Here is a 16,852-nt window from a genome sequence, read left to right as displayed (position 1 = left end):
TGTAGTATTAAGTACGTTAAATAGCGGAGATATCCATTCGTATTAGGTTCAACAGGCTACAATCTATCCCGTTTCCGTTGGGCACTACATAGAATGTGAGCCCTATGTGGGAGTTACAAGACCTGGTCGGGCACAACTAAAGAAAATATCACACCGCCAGTTTTGTAGACTTGGCAGCAAGCTAACGGATGTCCAAAGTGTCACTATACAAGACCATAAACAAAGCCAGCTGAGACGGGCCGCATCGCAACCCGGGATTGCATCGGGACTCGGCAATCCTAGGGGTAGGATAGATAGTACAACATAGGATATGGCACGTAAAGCGTTACACGAGATCGGGAGATCGGCAGATCACATCCATGGATGAATTCAAAGTGGATAATAACATCTACGATAGACTGAACGAACCAGCGGAGTGCAATAGTGGCAATATTTCTCCCTTGATTGGAGGAGGACTATGGAGTTAATGTGCATACTCCGTACGTCAATCTTTTATTCACTCTATTTCTATTTCTGGGCAATTTATTATTATTACATTTCACAATGTTGGGTGGAGAAGGGTAACTATGTTCTATATGAGGCAAATATGCAAATATGCAAATATGCAGTTGAATGTCGACTAGCGCGTTTAGAACTAAATATCCATCATTTCTTTAGAGTTCGGAGACCGTAGCGGTACTTTGTACAATTCCATGCACTTCTCCGGGTATCGCTGCTCGCATCAACGCTAACGTCATTGCCTCTCCATAGTATAGCCGGATTTCCCGAGTTTATCGGGTTTCATATCCCGGCCATTTCTCGCACCCGAGAGCGGCTGTGACTCTTATTCCCTCATATCTTATGTATGTTGTACAATATTATCCTCTGTTATGCGGCGGTATTGACTCATTTATAATTGGTTTAAATAGTATAATTAAAGGCTGCAAGTGGAGGAAATACGACATGCAGCACAGAAAAGACGTAATAATGATATGTATTATTATAGCCGAAAGCTATAGTTAGACCGGTCCACACTCATTTACCAGAGGAACGTGCCCGTTGAGTAGAATTAGAAATCAGAAGTCAGGTGGGCTATTAGAAATGGATATGGATATCCTCTTTGATTGATATATTGTATGAATACAAATCGAGTCTGTGTATTTTAAGCAAAAGCAAAAGACGAGCCACTCCGAACTGGTCTATGAAAGCAAACGCTCATAAAAAAAGACTCCGTAATTCCATAACTGCAACCAAGGCCGCAAAACAAAAAGTGAATGAGTTTTGTCGCCTGCATCTTTGTACATCTCATCAGCATCAGAAAGGCCGTTCCCGGACGCATTTTATGGCACAGTAACTGGAGGTCTATCTCGAACTTGACCCGGAGAAACCTGCATGGGAGGGAGAAGAAGTGTTGTCATCGGGTCCGACGTGTGAAGGGCCACCGCTCGAGGATGGGTCAGACAGTGCAGGTGGTGGTTGACATGCAGGTGATTTTGTTCAGTGGCTCCAGGTCATCGGTTTCGATTCGCGCTTCATATTCATTGAGGCTTGGCCAGTTGTGGCAGTTTGTCGGCCTGGTGCAGCAGCTTGTGTTGTTCCAGTACGCGTCGGTGCTCATATTTCAAGAGCTTGAACTGGTCGTCTAGTTCATGGTGCCATGGGTATAGGACGAAGACTTGGAATGCCAGCGCTGACGAGGCGACTCCGAAATTGATGAGAGAGATTCCGCGCGTGACCCACATGGTGGAGGATAGTGCGACTACTTGATCAGTAACTAGCTTGCGAATGTGTGAATAAGAGACTCACTGTAAAGAAAGAAATGTAGTTATTAGACGTTGGGTAGAGCGCCGAGGATGAGTGATGAGATGTAGAGCAGATGAAGAGCAGAGACGGGTCTTGAAGGGATATAAGTAGGAACAAAAGGGGGCAAAGTCGAATTTTCTCGTTCCTTAAATTTGACTTGCAGCCTTTTCGGTATAAACACAATTCGATTTCGGCAGGAACCCCGATCAGTGGACCTGCGAATCAACGCCCAATCCGGTTAGAGTGGAGAAAAAGTGGAGCCGTATCGTGGCGGCAAAAGGTTTCCCCGACCCAAATTCTTATCTGTCGGAGATGGATCGTATCAGTCGGATCCGAAGAGATAAGAAAGAGCAGTTCAATTAAACTTACTACTCACTGTGTTTGTGTCTCTTGGAACCTCCTAAGAAGAAATTGATCATCGAGAGTAAGTGATTCCTAAGTGTCTTGGACTAAGAATACTACTAATAATTGCTTCAGCCTTCATCACCCTCTCCCAGCCTCTATACACTGTCCAAGCCGACCACTACATCCAAAATGGACAACCAACCGAGTGTAACGCAGCAGCTGTTTGGCTGGGTCAGGAAAAACAAATACTCGCTAGCTGGCGCCACCTTCGTCGCCAGCATGGTCGGTTCCTTTGTGATGGTCGGTCGCAACCCGCATCTGACGAGCAAACAAAAGATCGTGCAGGCTCGTGTGTATGCGCAGGGGCTAACGCTAGCTGTCATTGTTTCCTTGGCTGCCCTTGACATGTCAGACCGACGAAAGCCAGCACCGCGGAAGGAAGCGGTCAAGCTGGCTGATGCATAGAACTGAGATCGGGATTTCCAGCCATCATAGACGGGGATATAGACGGTCAGATATAGAGATGTCGATATGTATTTGTATATTACAGCCTACAACATAGAGGTCTAACAAACCAGACAAAATCAACTCTTAGATGCGATGTCTAATTGTTCGGTACTCAATTAGACTCTCAAATTATGCATACGTTGAATTCGTGCATCTTCAAGTCATTGAAAGCGGTTCGCTTTTGATACGCATTGCTTGATTACAGCCAAGACGAAGACATATGCCTAGTAGCATTGTCGTTATATTAATTCCTCGGACCGAGGTCCTTCTATGACTCAGACGAACAGCGGTATCATCATGGCTTCGGCCGAGGTTGCTAACTATAGAAGGACATGGAAATCCTGTCTTGTGTGACGGGAGAATTGTATTCATAAGAAAGGAGCTTATAATACTTTGGAAAGAAGGATGTTTTGGGATGCGAGAAGCGCAAAGAAACATGTGAGAAGTCAGCTCTATTTAAAGATTTGCACGTGTCAAGGATGCCTATGTTGTACAAAGATATTTCATCAAACGAAGTCATAGAAGACTAAAGAGCAACAAAACATAGTTAGTCCGAAATCTAAACAACATGAAACCCTTTGTTCTATTATTATAATTCAATAATATATCCGAGATATCCATCAGCCCCTCTCTTCCATTGCTACCCGCTTAGCCGGACGATCTCCCTTTCTACTGCTTATTCACAGTAGTACCTGATTGAAGGGGGAATACCTCTTCTAATAGTCGACAGTAAGTAGCTTAGACTCAAAGACCGGGACAATGATGTCTTCGTACTCATCTCCGGGTATCTAGGGCCTAACTATACAGTATATATAAACTAAGACCACTAACATCCCAAAGCCACATACTCTGTTATTCATTCCATCTCATTATCCACTTTCTGCATATTCCCAACAATCATCTGCTCCTGTTTACCGCCCCAAGTATACGAAGCAGCCCTGACTTTCGCTTTTTCAGTCCATTGATCACGAGGGATGAAGAATCTGTGTAATCAGAAAGGGTGATCACTACAAACTTCGACCGGACCTCTCACAGTTTGCCATTTTGTTGACTTGCAAGGTATACCTGATGTGGAAGTTGCAAAACATCCTCCTGTTTGAGTGGTTCAGTAACACCCAAATCAAGAATAAACCATCTTTTAAGAGGATCCGGTGAGTTGAAGTCAGCTGGGATGTGGATGTGGTCGTAGCCCGCCGGGTGAAGTGTAGGATTGAATGCTCGATTCAAGATATTTTCACAGAAATCTTCCCCGATTTTGATATGGCGCCGTTGGGGGCAACCATCTATATCGGTAACGCAAGCATAAATGACTATCCTGGTGGGATGGAAACCCATATCGACAGTGAAGAATAAGGCGAGAAAGCCGTTTTGTTTGGATGTTGGAGAGAGTGGTCAAGGACCTTAGCTGTTGTTCCACTTCAGAGTAAAGCTAGATAGAAGCTGACTAGTTAATGATGAGAGGTTAGAATCTAGATGTCTCGTGGCTAGTGGGTTGCTGTGGCTGGTCGAGTGTGGCTTCCAGAAGAGTGCTCATGCAACTAGATCCATGCCGCCTTATGACCCTGCAGTCAAAACTACACCATAAATGGGATACGAATAAGAGCAGCGATTCAATCGAAGGTAAAACAAAGCTGAAACAGGAGTATACCGCCATCATCGATGTAACCGAACCGTGAATAAGCGGCGCCGATGATTGGATTTATGTCATCGGCGCCGATGTCGGAGTTGGTGGGGTTAGATCTTGAAATTCACACCCACCTTTATATTCTGAAGCTCCCTACCTGTAATCGAGTCAATCATTTCTCTTGATACTATTGCATAATGACTTCTTACAATATTGTTGTTTTCGGTGGTGACCACTGTGGTCCTGAGGTATGTCATTGAAACATTGAACGCTCGTGGGGAATCGAATACAGGACTGACATAGAATAGGTGACCGCTGAGGGTGTCAAGGTAACATTGCAAGCTGGAATTGGGAAAGCGCGGAATAGATGTACTAATTGAATTCCAGATCCTCCGCGTCATTGAGAAGTCCCGTGGTCTTACTTTCAACCTGCAGGAGCACCTGCTCGGTGGTGTGAGTATACACCACCTACGCGACAAAAACCAATGACTAACAATTACAGGCCTCCATCGATGCCACCGGCTCACCCTTGACCGACGAGGCCTTGAACGCAGCTAAGAACGCTGATGCCGTTCTCCTCGGTGCCATTGGCGGTCCCGTACGTCTCCATTCCCCCCTCCCACCCCGCACAACCAAGAACAAGCCTACTCACGCACTGCATACAGAAATGGGGCACCGGCGCCGTGCGCCCAGAACAGGGTATCCTCAGACTGCGCAAGGAGATGGGCACATTCGGCAACCTGCGGCCCTGCAACTTCGCCGCGCCCTCGCTAGTCGACAGCTCCCCGCTCAAGGCCGACGTCTGCCGCGGAGTCGACTTCAACATCATCCGTGAGCTGACGGGTGGCATCTACTTCGGCGAGCGCACGGAGGACGACGGGTCCGGATACGCCATGGACACCGAGCCCTACTCGCGCCACGAGATCGAGCGCATCATCCGTCTCGCCGCCACCCTCGCTCTGCAGCACAACCCGCCCCTGCCTGTCTGGAGCTTGGACAAGGCTAACGTCCTCGCTACCAGTCGGCTGTGGCGAAAGGTCGTCACTGAGATCATGGAGAAGGAGTACCCCCAGCTCACTATTGGTCACCATCTCATTGACTCGGCTGCTATGCTGATGATCAAGGACCCCCGTAAGCTAAACGGTATTGTTGTTACCAGCAACTTGTTCGGTGATATCATTAGCGATGAGGCTAGTGTTATCCCCGGTTCGCTGGGTCTGCTTCCCAGTGCTAGTTTGAGCGGTATTCCCGATGGCAAGAGCCGTGTTAACGGTATCTACGAGCCTATTCACGGTACGTTCTGTCCTCTTTGTTGCTTTCTGCCATGGGTTCTGGTGGCTAATTGGTTCTACAGGCTCTGCCCCTGATATTGCCGGCAAGGGTATCGTTAACCCTATCGCTACTATCCTGTCCGTGGCCATGATGATGCAGTACTCCTTCAACATGATCGACGTGGCTCGCGTGATTGAGCAGGCTGTGAGCAACGTCATCGAGGCTGGTGTCCGCACCGGCGACATCGGCGGCACAGCCAAGACTACCGAGGTCGGTGATGCCGTCGCCGCCGAGCTGGAGAAGCTGCTCAAGTAGATACAAAGCAGCCTCTTCGATGTTTCTATATGAGATATGACTAGCGTAGAAAACTAAAAAATTCAATACCCGGTTTAAAATGCAACATGTATTTCAAGGGCGAAAATATGCCTAATGATGTTCATTCGCCGGCCCAAACCCATGCAATCCCTGCAAAATAATTGGTATCATGAAGACAATGAAACTCCGATAATAAAACCTCCGTTGGCATTTTACAAACCAAACAATGCCGGTACTTTTGTTCCTTTAAAAAAGCCCTTATCGAATCACTGGCTCACCCATCCAATCCGGCTCGTCTAGACCGGTAGTAGTGAATCCAGTATCAGCATCTTCACTTGCAGTACGTCCCCGAAGATCATGAGCTCCACGTAGGGACGGACGACGGCGCCGAGCATCAGCAGAAGCCGACGGCGCAGCAGCCATCTTCCGACGACTATCATCACAAGCAAACACCTGAAATCCACGAACATGAGTATCCTTTCCGTTCTGATGGTTCTCCATAATGCGCATCTGGATAACCATAGCCTTGAGCACATTCCCCGAATAGGGATCCTCCCCATCGTCCTGGCTATCGGGCTCATCAATCTCATAAAACGGATCACACTCATCATCATGCTCATGACCAGGATCATCACAGTTCCGGTACACGATTGTGCGCCGACGCATACTAGCCGTAGATCGGCGTTTCGACTTCCCAGGGTCGTTGCGCACCCACCCACCGTTTCGACCGCCGACGCCCTCCAGTGGCACATTGACCCAGCCACATGGACCGTCACCTTCCCAGGTTGCGAACTCGACGAGGTCGTTCCCGCCCATTCCCGCTGCGAAAATCATCTTGGTGGGCGTGTAGCTTTCGTCGAGCTCGAAATCCAGGTATACGCGGATGCGCACGACTGCTACCAGTTTGAAGAAGTGGAGGGTTAATGTGTGCGGTTGTGGTCCGTCGGATTGCCAGTATTGGGCCGAGGAAGGGTTGCGGAGGGCCGCGACGCCGCAGCCCGGCTTGGAGGTGGAGACGGTCCAGGAAGCGAGCGATGAGATCTCACGCAGGTTGGGTGGTAAGGGGGAGGGTGATTTTTCTGTAGCGCGAGAATATTAGCTTGCAATGAATCGTAGCTGGGAGGGAAGTATGGGAGCGGGAATCAGTACCTCGATCGTGCATCTCTTGGTCGGGGTCCTCTTCGTCGAATTGGTCCTCGGCTTCGTCCTCCAGTTCCTCGTCCTCAATATCGGAGTCATCAAATTGCCCTTCAATGGCCTGATCGAAGGAATCGTCGAAGTCGAGGGGCCCGTCGTTCCCAAGCTCTTGCATGCTGTGCCCGCGCGGGTCGAAATCATCGTCAAAGTCGTCGTCATCCATCATTTGTGGTGGGAGTTGCTCTACCCGCGCTCTTGGTCTTCCAAATATTGTAAAAGAGTTTATTGGTGCCGCTGGATGTCCCGCCACGGCGACTGGGTCGGGGGTGAGATCATTTAGACCAGTGGAGGGGGGTTGGTGTCGATGGGTTGGGTTTGTGGGAGTGTGACGCGTGGGCGGGGTCTGGAATTGGGCCCGGAGGTTTCCTGGGGCATTGTCTTGGTTGGGTCTTGTGTCGCGCGGATTTGGTTGTCGGCGCAAGTGAGGCATGGTTGTTCCATAAGTTTGGAGTTGATGTTTACGCGCAGATCGAGGGGAGCTCCATTTCCTTTTGCGGTTAGCGCCATTTGGAAGCTACGAGAGTAAACAACAGACTATTTGATTCATTCAAATATGAATCCCACTAAAAGAGGAAAGCATGCAGGATGCTTTTCTATGCCATCGTTAACCACTGGAATTATAACGTTTATTGTGTTAATGAATGCCTTTATTTCAAGTTTGCAGTTTGACCTGTGCTATCATGTCCATGCATTTTGCACTATATAACCACATACATGTATGCAGACTATCTAGATCACTCCCCCTTGGTTGATACCCTGGGATATCTAATGCCTTAACACTCAATCTCAAGGTATGTGCCTTTAGTTATATATTATTGTATGTTAGACGCGCTAGTAGGTTGAATTCAAACCCAAGACTATAAGCTCCCTAAAAGCTCGCCTAAGCCTCGAATATAGTATTCATATTCCCATGAATAGCATAAGACATTATAGAACAAGCTGTGAGCTGTTTCATTTGCTAGCAACGCGGCAACATGTTTATCTTTCTTCTAATCAAGGTTTGCAAGATCCTCTTCTATCAATTGATAGAGTTCTCGAGTGATTCGCTATCTATCTACGGAGTATTTAAAGACTGGAAAGCCTCCTAGTCTGCAAGGATGAGATACGTCCTCGTGGAAAGCCTGTCTAATCTCATCGCAAGGCCTCCAATAATGGCATCTCGGCTCCAGCACCATTCTACGGGGCTTTGTTCTTTCACTTCAGCAAACTTGGGTTCGAACCCAAAACATATATTATCACGATACTCCGGACCACGGAATTGCCGTATCCATTTATTTTCAACCCCAGGAGAAAGTGGACCAGCGACTTCCGCAAGAACTTTGTATACGCAGCGCCAGTCCGGCCCAAAGTTAAAGTGATCCGCGTTATCAGGGACAGCCCACCGGGATTCCGCTTCAAATGGGTCTATGTCGATCCATATATTCATCAGTTTGTGCTCAGGCCGATCGCCTGCTTCGGGGATAGTATGTGCGCAGTGAAACAGGGGATGTGTGGTATGGAACATATTATCTGCGCGCTATCAAAGGGCATCAACACGGTAAGGCCGAAGAACTTAGAATAGTGCCGATTTCCTCGGCCGTAGGCGTATGAGACGGATCGGCATGATTTTCCCAATCTCTCCATAGGAATAAAGTTCAGGTCGAGAAACCCGACTAGTTTGTTCGCTACTGATCGAGTGTTTCGGTCGAGAGTAATTCCATTTACGTCAAGTGCAGGACCAGTCATGTCCTCCATGCTGAATATCGGCCGAGAAGCCTGTAGACAAGGGGTGACGGGTTAGTGTTAACGGGGCAATGCTCATGTGGCTGATGTTATTGGGAGGCTGTGCTTTTACAGTGGCGATACCGAAGTAAATAGATCAGTGCCAGTAGTGATTTTCGACTATGCCAACAGTGTTTACTCCGTATCTGTACCTTTTATATGGTCTAGTAAAAGGTACTCTTTCATATGGGTAGCAGACCCTCATATCGCGAGGTCTGTAAAATTCGTAAAAATATGTAAAGACTGATTTAGTCTCAATACAATAATAGACCGCATACTCCGTAGTCCGGATGTCCTTGACAGCCAACTAGAGATTGACACGGATTATAAACCGAATAATGATTCAACGGTAGTATCCTAGTGCGACAACATGGTATCCATTATAGCTCGCGTCACATGTGCCAAGTTCCAATCCAACACGTTCATGACATCGGTGTGTAGCATTTCGTAGTAAACCGGGATATCTAGCAGCAGCACTCGCAGCACTCGAAACAGGCGAGACCAGCGCAGCTGTTGTGAGAATGTCAGTCTCATTTCTTATTCTGGTTGAGTACGGCTCTCTAATAAGCTTGGAAGACTTACATTCCACAGCAGACATCACCACCTTCACCGCCACCGCGGAGTTCCATCTTCATGGACTCGGGGTTCTAAGGGTTAATTAGTTGTGATCGCAGAGAATAATAACCGGAATGCATACAGGTTGCTGGGAGACGACGTTGGTAGGAGACATGGCCTGGGTGTTGGAGGGCTGTTCCATGGCCATAGAGGCCGCATTCCAGGTAGGCTCCTGCTCCTGGGTGGGTTTGGACTCGTTGGAAGACTTGAACCAGCCGAACATTTTGGATGATTTTGAGAAAAGGGGGAATATGGAGAGATTCAGGAGGGGAAGTGGAAGATAAAGGGGAAAGGTAAATAAGCCGGGGTCAGCCGTGTTTCTATTGAAATTAAAGTCCTCCGCGCTAAGAATAAACTGAAAACTCTTTTTCCAGGACAGGCAACCGGATTATGGGCCGGTGGGGTAGTCGGGCTGAGGTCGGCAGAAGAGGATTACCGGCTTATGCGCTGGCTTAGAGGCTATGCTTAGCATAGCTGAAATGGGAGAGGTGACTTGTTCATGTGTTGTTTTCTAATGTAAAATGCCGGTAAGAAACATAAAAACTATATAGGAAACACTGGAAGTCCGTGTGAAATCGGACCTCGAGGATGGAGATACACCAAGCTTTTGGTCAAGCTTTGCGACAGCTTGGCGCATTTCTTTTCAGCCCTATTGTTCTATGACGTCTTCGCGTTGGTATGGGGTATCTTTAATATCGAATTATAAACATGTTAATGACCTCATTTTTATAATTATAAGTCTACATGTCTACTAAAGCGAAATTACCAAATTCAAAAATGCAGCGGCGCAAGCACAACCCTAATAACCGAAACCAAACGAACAAGGAGACACGCTCTTTCGAAATCACATCAACTATCCATGCAAATATTCCGGTGCATCTTATTTTTCCATACGCAGTATACAAATCAATAGGATATCAAGCGGACAGATTCTTCTCATAAAGATCAGCCAGGCCAAATGATGGGTCCCCGAGCAGGATATTCAGCTCAGCCTAGTCCAAATAGCGTACACGCGGACAGTATTTGATCGGCCTGGGAACAGCCAGTAAAGATCATAGTCCCAAGGCTGGATAACGTTGCACTCCTCATCCGCTCCATGGATAAAGCGTTCCATCGTGTAGCCTCATTGCAGACAACGAACAGGGTGATGCCCAGTTTGCAGCGGACCATGGTGTTCACTTCTTGCGAGATTATCTGGGGGCTACCGTCACCTGTGAAACACATCCTTCGTCAGCGCTAAGCACCCTTGGACGGTGTCCCGTCTTCGCGTACGGTGAGGGCTGTTCTCACCGCCGCCGACAATAATGTGTGAAAGGTAAAAGTTCCAACACCTTCGGATATTATGTCATCTTCTTCAAGTTAGGAGGAAATTAACTAACTATCGCTGTCAAATCCAGTCATGGTTTAATGGTTGAGAAACTACTCCGTACGTACTCGGGTTGTAATAATAAATGTGGAATGTATTGATCTCCATAATAAATCTCTGAGTGAACGCATTAAACATAAGTTGGTCTTATGGTCTAGCGGTTATGACTGTGGATTTTGACATCTTGTTTGGAATCTTCCACCGACCCCGGTTCGAACCCGGGTAAGACCTTTCATTCTTTTTTCTTTTGTTTTTTGAAATATAAAAACGATTCATTACAGCGTCTATTTTCGCACTTGTCCTTTTCAAATTCAGTAACTTTGCTTCTTAACTATACAGAATAGACATTGTGAAACCTACAGCCACAATCCTTATAGAGTTGTTACTTTTTTCACTTGGGCGAACATTCCCCGCCTATCCTCCTGCACTCGCTCATATATTTCATACCTAAATTAGCTGTATGCATCTGTGGGTGCAGGGTTTTGTGTGTGCTTTCCGCAAACCCATGATCGCTTGTTTACTCTTCTACGGAATTGGAAAGAGCGAGCGACGGGTTGACAGAACAGGAAGGAACGACCATCCCACATTAATATTTTCTTTCCTCTGTTTCGTGGATATATTTCCTATTAAGTGGTCACCTGACAACCAATTGGTCTTATGGTCTAGTGGTTATGACTGTGGATTTTGATATCGAATTTCAAACTTTCCATCGACCCCGGTTCGAGCCCGGGTAAGACCTCTTCTATCTTTTCTTTTTTTTTTTTTTTTGATTTGATGCCTGAGGTGGAGGGCAAAATAAGGCGGGAATCTGATCCCCTATAGTGAAAGAGAACTGTAAATAATTCAACTCAGCGAAATTATCAACAGTTACATCATTTTCGGCGATTTGTGTAAAGCTTGGCATCTAGCGGGAAATGGGCAACAAAATTTCCTATGGAAGCATTGTTTTCCACTGTATGTTGTACGGAGTACTAATTTTTTGCCAAGGACGTTGACCTAGAATTCTTTAACATTGGTGGTGATCCAAGGAGACTGATGGCATATATTGTCCTATTCCTAGAAAAGGCCCCTCGAGAAGGAAGTGGTCGCGAGAAGAAAGAGAGTTACACGTGTAGTGTGGACTGCGGGGCTAAGTATGTATAGGGTTACATCTATATTTTAGTCTAAAATGCATTATCCAAAAGATGACTATTGGTCCCTTCAGCTATCGTCGCCCTACTCTATCTTTGACTCGTCAGGTGCAGAAAATGACCAGTATGATGGCGCGGCCACGAGTGTCTCTTGGGGTTTTGATTTAGGCCACCCAAGATTTCACGACACTCAAAATCCGGTTTGTTGGAGGCCGAGGTTCATAGAATACTTGGTTGGAGATGTTGATCCCCCACTGACGCCAAAGCGCGGTGTTAGTGTTACCTCACTTATGATTGGGGATTTACATAACTAAATATGTACTGGATATAGTGCCTAATAAATTGGAGCAGCCTAGGATAAACTCCATGACACAATGGAGTGCATCTAACCCACGAGACATTAAAGATCCCCGCACTATAGAATGCTCGGCCCTAGATCGTCTCGGCCAACACTGCACCGAAGACACCACATTGGATACTTTATAAAGAGGGGTTGTCCTTCGCTCTCGCAACCCCCAACCACTACACAAATATACAAATATACAAGATGTCTATGACCATTGAAGACTGCACCCAAAACCGGGAGGGCTTCCCTCGTCCATTTCCGGATACGCCTACCAATGTTTTGGAGCAGTTTAAAATGAACGGAAAGGTGGTGGTTGTCACGGGAGCTGCCGATGGACTTGGCCATGCGATAGCGCAGGCTATGGCCGAAGCTGGCGCCCATGTTGCCCTGTGGTATAATTCGTAGGTTTTCCTTTATCCAATGTATGTAATCGGTTAACCATATCAACAGAAATGACGTCGCTATCGAGAAAGCCCAGGTCCTAGAAAAGGAACATGGTATAAAGGCATCCGCCTACAAGGTCGATGGTAGGCGGGCAGTTGGAGCTTTATGTCCATAGAAGGTGATAAGTGCTAAGCTTTACCTGCAGTTTCGGAGTCCAATCAAGTATCCGAGACGATTACCAAGGTCGTGGCAGATTTGGGCAAGATTGATGTGTTCGTTGCCAATGCAGGTAAGTTTCCCGCGGGTTGATGTATCGCAGATAGCTGATTGGAAAAGGCATGGCGATCTCCAAGCCTATCTTGGAACAGACTCTAGATGAGTACCGAAAGCAGATGTCCGTGAATGGTATGAAATCGTTCATTCAGCGAGATAAGATTGTGGTATTAACCAGGATTAGTTGATGGCATTGTGTATTGTGCTAAATATGCTGGCGAGGTATTCGCGCGGCAAGGTCGTGGCAATCTCATCATTACCTCGAGTATGAGCGCACACATTGTCAACGTGCCTACTGATCAGCCTGTGTATAATGCGACCAAGGCGTACGTCACTCACTTTGGAAAATCACTTGCCCGCGAGTGGCGGGATTTTGCGCGGGTCAATATCGTCTCGCCAGGCTTCTTCGATACAAAGATGGGCGCCGGTCCGTTCGCCCTCAAGGAGGCATACCGTATGTCGTCACTAGGAAGGCAAGGCCACGTGAAAGAAATCAAGGCATTGTATCTGTACCTCGCCAGTGATGCATCTACCTTTATGACCGGAAGTGATGTGCTTATTGACGGGGGATATATCTTGCCATGAGATGTTTAAATCAAACGGATTTGCAACGACAGGATCAACTACAAGTTGGTGGCAACATGCAATTTAGATGACGGTACTACGTACTCCGTACTGTTCCAACAATAAAGAATTGGCAATGAACTATTCAACGTCGGGCACACTCCTTGTGCCCGAAGGCGTTTTGCCCCGCTGTGTATTTTCAGGTACCGTTTCGATACCTTTTGTTTGATCGCAAGAGCATACCGAGCGCAGCTATAGCAAGGTCAATCTAAATCGAACCTTATCTCATCCCGGGTCAGAGGAACGTGCTCCAGTTCAAGCTGATTCCCTAACTTGGAAACCAGGCCCGGAATTCTGTCGGGCCCCCGGGGGATGGGACCGTTTATCCGAGCCAACAGCCGGTCATGTCCGGGAGAACAGTGGAGTAGAAATGAGTCAACGACTCGCAATGAGGCGCCGGGGTGCAGGAGCAACGGCCGATCGTACCGGATTGGCGACAGGATCGTACTTTTTCCAATGCCGTTTCACAACTGGGGCTATCAGACCCGAGAAATGTCTTGGCGTGGTCATTGGAATAGGCGTCAAAACACAGGAGAGAACCGGCTAGTCGATGCCAGGGACGCAGGGTGTCGTCAGCTACACAGCAATGTCATATAAAATGATATAAGCCACCTTTTTGAACACGGCAGACGAAGCGGACAAGTCGGAGAAAACCTGCTTTTGGCTTATTGGCATCATGTGATTGGCTGGGTAGCGGCCCGGTTGGAGATCTCCTTGATACGCACAGAGAAAGCAAGTATAGAGAGAATATAAAGGGGTCGAAAGGAAAAGAATTAGCTGTAGCTGCGGCGTGTATAGGAAGATAATAGGGAAAAAGACCGAATACAGCAGAATACAGCAGAATACAGCAGGCTGTCTCCAGAACATACTAGAATATACTAGAAGTGACAAAACCGTATTGAAATCGGTTTCCCCACGTTCTATCACGGCCCGAAGTGACTTCACATTGCGATATCACCTGCGATTTTCTGCCCCTCCTTTCTTCCTCTGCCAGACCACCCGTTTTCTCTTTTGTATTTTCTCTTGTCATCTTTGTTTTTGCTTGTGTTTCTTTCATAGCGCTGCCATCCGGTGCAGCCAAGTCCAAAACGGCATAATTACAGCAATTACACCGGCCATTGGTGTCGGCTCGAATTCGTTCCCGATAGCCCATCTTCATCTCGCCATGACTGATGAACGGGATTTTTCCTCTGAGGATGTCGCGCCTAGAGCCGACACTCTTTCTCCCAGAGACCCTACGACCCCTGCGTTCCCCCGGCAGACCTCGAGCCCCGTTGTCCTCCCCTCCCGCGAATCTTTCGGAGCTGGCCTAAATTCCTCATCCACACACCTGGGGCAGGTCAATGCTGCGCGACGGGGTGTTGGGACACAACCTAAATCGTCGATGAGTTCACAAGGAACCGGTGGATTAAATCAAGATATTATGGCAAAAATGAAGGCATTTTCGTTATCCCGCCAAGGTGCTCCACAGCCACATACTGCTGCCTCAACGGGGCAGATCCCCATGGCTCAAGGAGGCGGTGCAGGCGGCGCATTTTCTGGCGGCATGTCCCCGATCGCTACTCGTCCAAATCCTCAAAATTGGTCCTCTTCCTCTGCCGCCTCCGCTCCTGGCTCTATGTCGCCTCGGCCCGGAGGGCTTGCGGCGAAGCGCATGAAGCCGGGTCTCAAGCTATCGGATGTCACCGGTCCATCTACTACTCCAGGTACAGATCAAAAGCAGGGGGAACAAAATGCCGAGTCTGCCTTTAGCAAATACTCCGAGTTCATCGATACGAAAGAGGGCACTCTCAATTTCAAAAACAAAGCTATTCTACACGGAGGTGGTGTCGAATTTTCGTCAGGCCACAGCTTTAAGATCTCATTGGATGAAGTAGATCGCTTGGAAGAGCTGGGCAAGGGTAATTACGGAACGGTCTACAAGGTTCGACACTCTCGCCCGCATCTACGAAAGCCAGGTCAGGGGTTGGGTGGCATTGTTAGCCGTCCTCCAGGCCACGACGAACCGACTCCAGATTCTGGATCAACTCAACTCTCCGGAGTGGTCATGGCCATGAAGGAGATTCGCTTGGAATTGGACGAAGCCAAGTTTGCACAAATCATTATGGAGTTGGACATTCTACACCGCTGTGTATCTCCATTCATCATCGATTTCTACGGAGCCTTTTTCCAGGAAGGTGCTGTCTATATGTGTGTTGAGTACATGGACGGCGGCTCGATCGACAAGCTTTACGAAGGCGGTGTTCCCGAGAACATTCTGCGGAAGATGGCTCTGTCGACCATCATGGGGTTGAAATCACTGAAAGAGGACCACAATATCATTCACCGCGATGTGAAGCCAACCAACGTCCTTGTCAACAGCAAGGGCCAAATCAAGATCTGCGACTTTGGTGTCAGCGGAAATCTAGTCTCTAGTATTGCGAAGACCAATATCGGCTGTCAGAGTTATATGGCACCTGAACGAATCTCGGGAGGCGGAATGCAACAGTCGGGAGCGCCGAGCGCCGGTACATACAGCGTGCAAAGCGATGTCTGGAGTTTAGGCTTGTCCGTCATCGAATGCGCTATGGGCCGATACCCATATCCACCGGAAACATTCAACAACATCTTCAGCCAGTTACACGTGAGTACCCCGAAACAGTTTTCCAAGTTCAATATTCTAACCTTGTCTTTTAGGCTATCGTCCACGGAGATCCCCCAACACTACCCGAGGGCTTCTCTGAACAAGCACACGCATTCGTCAAGGCCTGTCTCGACAAGAACCCCAAAAATCGACCAACTTACAACATGTTACTCCGACACCCTTGGCTGGCCTCTCTCATGGAGCCACCAACCGACGCCCCACCACCTGAGTCCGGCTCCGGTGATGTCTCTTCATCGGCCATGACAGAGGACGAAGAAGTGGCTGAGTGGGTGAAGAAGCAAATGAAACTCAAGGAAGATGGCCTGCTAAAAATTTCCGAGAAACCAGCACTTCATGCTGTCGCGCTGGATCAGGTCGGCACGGGCCCTTCCGTGGGTGTTCCTCTCGCTCCGTCGCAAGATGACTGAGCTTTCTGCTATTTCGAATATTGAATCCTCCTTTTCTCCGGGGGCACTTTCACGGCGCAGGCGCTGTTTACCACACTTGCATCTCTATTGATTTCACCAGGCCAATACGCCAATGCTCTGGCGTTTGGGATCCATTGGAGCGTGGGCAGACCCTCGGCATGGTCATTACCCGCGTGTGCTTTGAGACTATTTGGGGAAATCATATACCTGGATCTACGAGCATTTTCTGAACTGCAGTAGAGATAATTTGCTGCGCCCGC

General features: G+C 47.9%; 8 protein-coding genes across 8 annotated transcripts; 4 read left to right on the top strand and 4 right to left on the bottom strand.

The window, feature by feature from the left end:
- Positions 1-1,517: 1,517 nt before the first annotated feature.
- N7518_006040 (uncharacterized protein) lies at positions 1,518-1,721 on the bottom strand (the record flags this gene model as incomplete). The annotated part of the gene is made up of 1 exon (XM_057186967.1): positions 1,518-1,721. One exon carries the CDS (start codon positions 1,719-1,721, stop codon positions 1,518-1,520), a length of 204 nt encoding a protein of 67 aa, XP_057038670.1.
- Positions 1,722-2,316: 595 nt separating this feature from the next.
- On the top strand, positions 2,317-2,592 carry N7518_006039 (HIG1 domain-containing protein; the record flags this gene model as incomplete). Its single annotated transcript, XM_057186966.1, has 1 exon — positions 2,317-2,592. One exon carries the CDS (start codon positions 2,317-2,319, stop codon positions 2,590-2,592), a length of 276 nt encoding a protein of 91 aa, XP_057038669.1.
- A 1,863-nt stretch (positions 2,593-4,455) lies between these two features.
- Positions 4,456-5,845, top strand: leu2A (3-isopropylmalate dehydrogenase LEU2; the record flags this gene model as incomplete). Its single annotated transcript, XM_057186965.1, has 6 exons — positions 4,456-4,506; positions 4,567-4,587; positions 4,646-4,711; positions 4,761-4,856; positions 4,924-5,551; positions 5,613-5,845. The coding sequence occupies 6 exons, from the start codon at positions 4,456-4,458 to the stop codon at positions 5,843-5,845; spliced, it is 1,095 nt and encodes a 364-aa protein (XP_057038668.1).
- Positions 5,846-6,103: 258 nt separating this feature from the next.
- N7518_006037 (anaphase promoting complex subunit DOC1) lies at positions 6,104-7,472 on the bottom strand (the record flags this gene model as incomplete). Its single annotated transcript, XM_057186964.1, has 2 exons — positions 6,104-6,924; positions 6,995-7,472. 2 exons carry the CDS (start codon positions 7,470-7,472, stop codon positions 6,104-6,106), a joined length of 1,299 nt encoding a protein of 432 aa, XP_057038667.1.
- A 654-nt stretch (positions 7,473-8,126) lies between these two features.
- Positions 8,127-8,776, bottom strand: N7518_006036 (uncharacterized protein; the record flags this gene model as incomplete). Its single annotated transcript, XM_057186963.1, has 2 exons — positions 8,127-8,558; positions 8,579-8,776. 2 exons carry the CDS (start codon positions 8,774-8,776, stop codon positions 8,127-8,129), a joined length of 630 nt encoding a protein of 209 aa, XP_057038666.1.
- A 491-nt stretch (positions 8,777-9,267) lies between these two features.
- Positions 9,268-9,641, bottom strand: N7518_006035 (uncharacterized protein; the record flags this gene model as incomplete). The annotated part of the gene is made up of 3 exons (XM_057186962.1): positions 9,268-9,313; positions 9,386-9,450; positions 9,501-9,641. 3 exons carry the CDS (start codon positions 9,639-9,641, stop codon positions 9,268-9,270), a joined length of 252 nt encoding a protein of 83 aa, XP_057038665.1.
- A 2,820-nt stretch (positions 9,642-12,461) lies between these two features.
- Positions 12,462-13,502, top strand: N7518_006034 (uncharacterized protein; the record flags this gene model as incomplete). Its single annotated transcript, XM_057186961.1, has 5 exons — positions 12,462-12,661; positions 12,711-12,787; positions 12,850-12,933; positions 12,981-13,049; positions 13,102-13,502. 5 exons carry the CDS (start codon positions 12,462-12,464, stop codon positions 13,500-13,502), a joined length of 831 nt encoding a protein of 276 aa, XP_057038664.1.
- Positions 13,503-14,706: 1,204 nt separating this feature from the next.
- pbs2 (mitogen-activated protein kinase kinase PBS2) lies at positions 14,707-16,592 on the top strand (the record flags this gene model as incomplete). Its single annotated transcript, XM_057186960.1, has 2 exons — positions 14,707-16,164; positions 16,218-16,592. The coding sequence occupies 2 exons, from the start codon at positions 14,707-14,709 to the stop codon at positions 16,590-16,592; spliced, it is 1,833 nt and encodes a 610-aa protein (XP_057038663.1).
- Between the last annotated feature and the right edge of the window lie 260 nt (positions 16,593-16,852).

Source organism: Penicillium psychrosexuale (assembly GCF_028828465.1).
Source record: "Penicillium psychrosexuale strain IBT 29551 chromosome Unknown utg000004l, whole genome shotgun sequence".
NCBI classification, from domain to species: Eukaryota; Fungi; Ascomycota; class Eurotiomycetes; order Eurotiales; family Aspergillaceae; genus Penicillium; species Penicillium psychrosexuale.
This window is presented reverse-complemented; position numbering and strand designations above follow the sequence as displayed.